At 48.2% G+C, this 7,500-nt stretch overlaps 1 protein-coding gene across 1 annotated transcript in view; it reads left to right on the plus strand.

The window, feature by feature from the left end:
- Positions 1–7,401: 7,401 nt before the first annotated feature.
- LOC119436698 (probable ATP-dependent RNA helicase DDX43) overlaps positions 7,402–7,500 on the plus strand; it is a 1,338-nt gene continuing 1,239 nt past the window's right edge. Inside the window, exon 1 of the mRNA XM_037703664.1 lies at positions 7,402–7,500. This exon is cut by the window's right edge and continues 1,239 nt beyond it. Coding sequence (XP_037559592.1) covers positions 7,402–7,500 — 99 coding nt within the window.

The following is a 7,500-nucleotide window of genomic DNA, read 5'->3' on the forward strand; positions in this document are numbered from 1 at the left end:
ACAACACTTGCAGTAAGAGCAAGGGTATGGCAAATGTAGAGTGTACTAGAACTATTCTAGTAGACTCTAGCAAGGGGGCGCTCATGCACACCACGCAACCGGACATGCAGCTACCCAGCGTCCCTTGCGTGCCGGAGGGGATTTTTGTCTGCTGCAAGAAGCCTCATGAAACGCTCAAGGCATCCCCTTGTTCGTTTCATTGTGCGTCCCCTTGTGCGTTGTGCAAGCGGCACGAAGCGAAGCAGCCCTTTTTTTAGAGCGAAAGCCCTACTACGCCATGTCTCGCAAGGTCATTCACTGTGTCGCAATGACCTTGAGGCGCCGGAGCGCGAGCCACCGGAGCGCAAGTATGGCAGATGTGACGGCACACAACGTGACCACTGCGGTAGGCTCAGTCTCGCTATGGATGGCGCGCCGGCTGAGCCGTGTGTGCGTGCGCTTCAGCGCAAGCGACAGGCTGAATCCAATCATCCAGTAGATATAGCTAGACGGTAGGCTGCGAAATCTCAAGCAAAGGCAAAGTTGGCTGCTGAAACACGGAGCAAACGGAGGCCAGATTAGCACGCTATAGAAAAGCTTACCAAGCGCGGAAGTGTGCATTAATGAAACACTGTGTGCATAGTCTTTGCAAAACCAAGCCAAACAGACCTTTCGCCCGTCATAACTAGGTTTAGAAGAGTTAAACATCAGTCAGTTTTTAGAAGACAGCTCGGTTTCGGTTGCTCCGCGGAGTGATCTCGCCTCAGCGAGTCCCTCAATCTGCCATTGGAAAACTCATTCGGTGATCCCGATCTGCCATTGGAACACTGTTGCTCAAAAAAAAAAAAAAAAAAAAGCAGCAAATGCTACTCCGGAAGTGCTCCGACTCTGCCATTGGACAACTTGCATAGGAGGTGTTGGTACGTCTGCCCAGGTATGGTGCCTATACTCCGTTCCATACGTAGCAAACAACGCTGTGGAAGCTACGCAAGAAGTTCGGCCAAGAAATGTTATCACTCCGCGCGTTCCGTCTATGCTTCGCTGCGTGCTAACAGCGTTCGCTCGCTCGAGCATACACGTGAGGCTCCTCGCGACGGGTGGCAAATAAAAAAAAATGAAAAGAACAACAAACTACTGAACAACAAACCATCCACTACTGTAAAGATGGAAGCCAGCGAAGCTGTGACTATGGTGGATCTGCTGCAGTGAATATCGCCCGCACGATGAGAATGGGCGTATCGTCTTAGGTCATCACCCAACGAACATGTCTATCACGAACGTTCCGGTTGATAAACTCGCGTTGAAACCTGGCCGTCGCGCCGGGGAAGTTGGAGCTAGCGTTGCCGAGGCGTGCACCACCATTGTCAGGTTCCTGGAGGGCTAGACGACGCTGACGTTTGGCCTCAACATCGGGCTCCCTCAACTCGGGGTCCGCGGCTCTTCTCTGACGTTTCGCCTGGGCTTCGGAAGCCCTCACGCTAGAATCGGCACGTCGACGACGAGCCCTTTCTCGAGCGCGTTCGCGGCGGCGTTGCTCAAACTCGTTAGGAAACGTCGTCAGTTGCTCATGAATGGCTCATGCCTCCGTAAACGCGGCCTCCCCATTACGATGACAGAAAAGAAGTGAAAATTCTACGCTGGAATGATTAGCGGCAACGCAGCCAGCTGTGGAAGCAGACGACGACGACGAACGCGGCAGCAGTGGCAGGAGCGCGGGCTGAGCACGAGCACGAGCGCAAAACCAAGTTTAAACGTCCTTGGCCATAGCCTCCTATATTGGAGGTTATGTCTTGTAGCTAACCGAGGGGCGCCAGCGAGCCAGCTGCGCAAGAAGACGACGACGCTCGAGCCAATGCTGATGATGATAGCTTTTTCTACACGCGGACACGATCCTTGGGGAAGTAGCCCTTAACAGCTTCGCTGTAAAAAAAAATAATCTAAAACGACGCATTAGCAGCCGTACACCACAGTGTGTTTGTTTCTGAGGATTAAATCTTGTTTTATTCAACATATACAAAGCAGTTGCACACAAATGCGGTCTAAAAATCGAATTATATCCAAGCACGAATACTCCAAGAAGTCTCTCTCTTCCACAGCGTTGGTCGCTATGTATGGAACGGAGTATAGAGGAGTAGATGTGCCGTCCGAGCATAGTTCACCACTTCTCCGCATCATAACGCCGAATTGGCGCTGCTGTCGGTAGAGCGGTCCCGCGCGCGTCGTCATGCGCCTCGTCGGTACGCCTTGGAGACAAAAGATCGTGTTTGATATATCGCTGCCACTGATTTCAGCTAAAGATGTACTACGCTTCAAATATCGTCTGAGCAGTACAAGCAAAGGCGAAAGGAAAATTTCGCTGTTGTTAGAAAACAAGCAGTGCTGAAATTATGTTCCTAGCCAAGCAAATTTTTACGGCTCTGAACAAATGCAATATTAAACTGAGCTTGTAGGCTCGGAACAAATGCGTTTTTCTTTTTTTGGACTCGTGCTGCCAGGTATCGTTTGATTAAGTGAATTATGTGGTTGAACTCCTCGATGCAATTAACCAGCTGTAATACACGGGCCGTGAGAGACGCCGTACTGGGGCGCTCCACATAAATTTTCACCGCATGAAGTTATTTAACTTGTACCTAAATTGCAGTGGCTAGAATAGGAACGTCCATTCTAGCCACTGTACCTAAATCAAAGTACACGAGCGCTTTCATTCCGCCACCATCGAAATGCGTCTGCTGCGGCAGGGAATCGAACCCGTGACCTCACCCGCCATGGTTGCTTAGTGGCTATGGTGTTGGGCTACTAAGCACGAGGTCGCGGGATCGAATCCCGGCCACAGTGGCCGCATGTCGATAGGGGCGAAATGCGGAAAACACCCGTGTAAAGAACCCCAGGTGAGCCCAATTATTCCGGAGTCCCCCACTACCGCGTGCCTCATAATCAGATACTGGTTTTGACACGTAAAACTCCCTAATTAATGTAATTAATAAACCCGTGATCTCGTCCTCAGCAGCACAATGATAACCGCTGAGCCATCATGTACAGTGGGTGAGAATCGTTTGGAGCAAAGGTGCTAATCTAGCTAGCCGAGCTTCTGGCCATCTAATTAGCCTTTACTGCGTATTACGCAATAGCTGGCAACATTGTGTCTATTTAAGCAACAATGGAACTTGTTCTCAATTTGGTGCGACCGTCACACCACGGTTCTTTGTATATAGAAACTATAGCACGCCCTTTAAAGCTTTATTGAGTATGATGTTACCATTTTTTCGCACAAACAGAAAGCGTGCAGCTGTCGAACCTTCCCTTCTGGATCCAATGAGCACGCAGCAACACGTACGTGCTGACGAGAACCGCAAGCACAGCCAGGAAATCTCGAATTCACCGAAGTTTGTGCCGACATCATTAGCAGCTTCTCCCCCTGATCTCCGGGTGTTTGTACTCTTGATCATTTTCTGCGATCACAGTTCCGAAGTCCTTCCTTTTCTCGGGCATCATCTTTTAGAGATGAGTAGGAGCGCCATAGCATGGCATCTTTGGTAAGCCTCTTCGATGACCGCACAGATGAAATAGCAGTTGAGAAACTTTTGTGTCGTTCGCACATAACTGAGGCCCGCTATTGTTCTTGTAGTCGTTGAGAACTATGTTGCTTTATAGGCCCCCTTACCTGCAGACTGAAAACCTGACTTACAGTGCGGAGTGAAGAAATGAGGGTGCATGTTGATCTTATTTGACACAAAGATACCGTCATTAATAGACCGATCCTACCTGCCAGTTTGACGACGCCACCGATGCCGCGGTGCATGCTGGTACTTGTAGTCATCTGGCCACGCCAGCCGCCCGGAAAGCCTGTGCGTCCTGTTTACGAACGATTTTTGGCAATTTTTATGGTTCCTGTACAGCCATCATGCGATGGGAGGACTCACCTGCTGCGTTCCTGGGTGCTACAACAACCACACAAGGAACAAAGGCTTCGGATTCTATGTGTTTCCTAAAGAGCGAAAGCTTCGAGAGACGTGGATCCAACGGATTAATAGGTGATTCTGGTAATACACAGCGCGATAAGAAACTCGGGGACGAATAGCGGCCGCGCCCGTGTACTTAGATTTAGGTGGACGTTAAAGAACCCCGGGGGGTACAAATTATTACGGAGTCCCCCACTTCGGTGTGCCTCATAATCAGATCGCGGTTTTGGCACGTAAAACCCCATATTTAATTTAACCTTTTTTTTTCATTTGTGAGCCTCTTTTATATTTGAAATAATATGTATATTTACTGCTGTTTATGTTCAAGTTTATTCTAATCAAAACCCACTCCCCTCTGTAATGCCCTTGGGCCCTGAGGGTATTGTAAATAAATAAATAGAGTGTTATAAGACTGAAACACATGGCTTTCTTTTTTTATTATCACCTGCCATCCTGAAGTTTCCGAGAGCTCAACTGTGCCACCCGAACATGAGCAAGAGGTCTCTGCCATCGCTAGCAGCGACAGCGATGATACTGTCTTAAACGGCTTAACCGACCAGTACGAATCACTGATGAAAATATATCGCGGCTGCTCATAATAGATAGCGGCGCGTATTTACGTGCGTAAAAGATGGGACGCTCGCCTCACGCCACGCAAGTTGGAGTTTTCGAAGCAGCAAGCGTACCATTAGCTCGAATGCAAGTACAAAATTAGCATACCTTGCACTCGAGGCGCAATGCTAAAGAGACAGCGGAGCTGATGGGCACCTACTAGTCCCGGCTTTTGGGTTAGGCTAAGCACTACCAAGTCATCCCCAGAATTTCCTGGAATTTATTGGTTATTTATTATCGATTAGCTAGTGATTGGCTATCGATTGACTATCGCAAGGTATTCGCCACGTATTTGGGCTAGGCTAACCACTACCAAGTCATCTCCAGCATTTCCCGAAATTTATTGATTATTGATCGATTATCAATTAACTATTGATTAGCTATCGATTTGCTATTGCAAGGTATTGGCCACGTATTTGGGCTAGGCTAAGCACTAAGACTTATCCCCAGCATTTTCCGGAATTTATTGATTATTTATCGATTATCGATTAGCTATTTATTGGCCATTGAATGGCTATGGCAAGGATTGACCACGTATTTGGGCTAGGCTAAGCGCTAGTCATCCCCAGAATTTCCCGGAATTTATTTATTATTGATCTATTATCGATTAGCCATTCATTTGGCTATCTAATGGCTATCGCAAGGTATTGGCCACGTATTTGGGCTAGGCTAAGCACTACCAAGTCGTCCCCAGCATTTCCCGGAATTTATTGATTATTTGTCGATTATCGATTAGCTATTGATAGGCCATCGATTGGCTACGCAAGGTATTGGCCACGTATTTGGGCTAGGCTAAGCACTACTAAGTCATCCCCAGCATTTCGCGGTATTTATTGATTATTTGTTGATTATCGATTAGCTATTGATTGGCTATGGAATGGCTATCGCAAGGTATTGGCCACGTATTTGGGCTAGGCTAAGCACTAGCAAGTCATCCCCGGCATTTCGCGGAATTTATTTATTTTTGATCGATTATCGATTAGCTATTGATTAGCTATCAGAAGGTATTGGCTACGTATTTGTGCTAGGCTGAACACTACCAATTATTATTATTTGGTTTGTGCACATATAATAACACAAGGACACGAAGCAAATAGGGAGGGAGCAAGCTGACAACTGTTACCGAGAAGAGGGGCACAACGCCTGCCTACTCTTTGAGAAGGGAATAGAGGAAATGAATATATGAGGAAAGAGGAAATGAAGAAATGACGGAGACACAGAGAACAAAACAAAATACAAATAATGTCTATAAACGGGAGGCTAACAGTGTCCTTCAGAAAAGTTAGCAGGGCTCGATGGGCCTGGTCACTACCAAGTCAAGCCCCAGCATTTCCCGCAATTTATTGATTATTGATCGATGATCGATTAGCTATTGATTGGCTATCGCAAGGTATTGGCTACGTATTTGGGCTAGGCTGAGCACTACCAAGTCATCCCCAGAATTTTCCGGAATTTTTCGATTATTGATTCGATTATCGATTAGCTATTGATTGGCTATCGATGACTTGGCGATGATTGGCTATCGGCGTAACGCCGCCTAGCTTACCTAAGAACTTCTAGATATCGCTGTTACCGAAGTCTGCAAGTTGTGTGCGAAACCCATGTAGGTAAGCATCATTAGGGCACGAAAGTTTCGGCGCCGCATTTCAAACCTGTCTCCAACAGGTATACAAATCATATTATGTCCGTCGCTAAGCGAACATAACGTTACAGTCACCGAGATGCACGTGTGCAAAAATATAACGCAAGACGACCGCGTACATCAGCATGTGCTACATACAAAGCTCGAACAAATACGATACTCAACGCGTAATCAGCGGGTAACAACCGAAATAAAAGAGCAGCTGGCACTTTTCAACGTTCGCCTCGCATGCTGCAATGAACAGCCGATGTAATTTCTTAAAATACATGACGACTGTTTCTCGGTGGTGGAGTCGCAGAGATGTCTGGGAAGCTCGTGCGCAGTACCAAAGCTATTACGGGACTATGGCAGTACTCAACGAGCGCGGACTGCGGTGGTGTGATTGACCAGTTGACTACAACCAAGATGGTGGCAGTGCTACTTGCCGCAAATCTTGCCGCTCACTTTTCCGTCGTGGAAGCTTCTGCATGTTATAGCAACTTCTAAACACGTAATAACAGAGACCCGTAGTCTCTCACTGCACAAGCTCGCGGTTACAAATGACAGCTTTTTCACTTTGCGTGCTTAATTTGTTGAGCGCCGCCGGCCACGAAGTAGCAGACGACAGGTACCGCTCAGCACCGTTCCGGCTGTTCCGTCTGCTGACCGCAGCGCCATTTTTCGGTCATAATGCGGAGAAGGGGTGAACCACGCTCCAGACGTACGGGTCGGTCGGCGCACCTGCTGCTCCAGGTTTTCGGCTCGATCAGCGTGCAATTAACACCCTCATCCGCTGTACGTTATAGGTATACAGCCATGCCCTCGGGCAGCAAATAGCGCTACGGCGAAAGAAGATGTTGCTAGCACTGAAAAGACGTACGTTCCGTCAGTTCCGCGGCCGATGAGGGAGACCCGGCTTGAGGATGGCGGAAGCAAATGTGACAGAAGGCTGGATAAGAACTTCCTTGACGTGAACGCAGTTACTGAGCCGCCGGCAGCAGCCCTCAAAGTCGGTCCAAACGCTCGGAAGCACCAAGATTCCAGCTGTGCACGGATCCAGGTCAGAAGAGCAGTGGCGATGGTGGCTGCCGTGGTTTGCCTCTCCCTGACCGTGCCAAGCTCCTAGCCGAGATCGACAAAGCGAGGAAGGTGCCCTGTGCACCACAAATTCCAAGAAGCAAGAAAAACTTCTACGTTGAAGATTACCAAGTTGCACGCATGCCTGCGGATATGGTAGAAGTTTTCAGACTTGCCAACAACATAACTGTGAATTACTACATGGCGTCGCGAAAGCACTCAATGCCAGAAGTAGCAACCAATCCCACAACA

The sequence above is a fragment of the Dermacentor silvarum genome, chromosome 1 (assembly GCF_013339745.2).
Source record: "Dermacentor silvarum isolate Dsil-2018 chromosome 1, BIME_Dsil_1.4, whole genome shotgun sequence".
In the NCBI taxonomy this organism is placed as follows: domain Eukaryota; kingdom Metazoa; phylum Arthropoda; class Arachnida; order Ixodida; family Ixodidae; genus Dermacentor; species Dermacentor silvarum.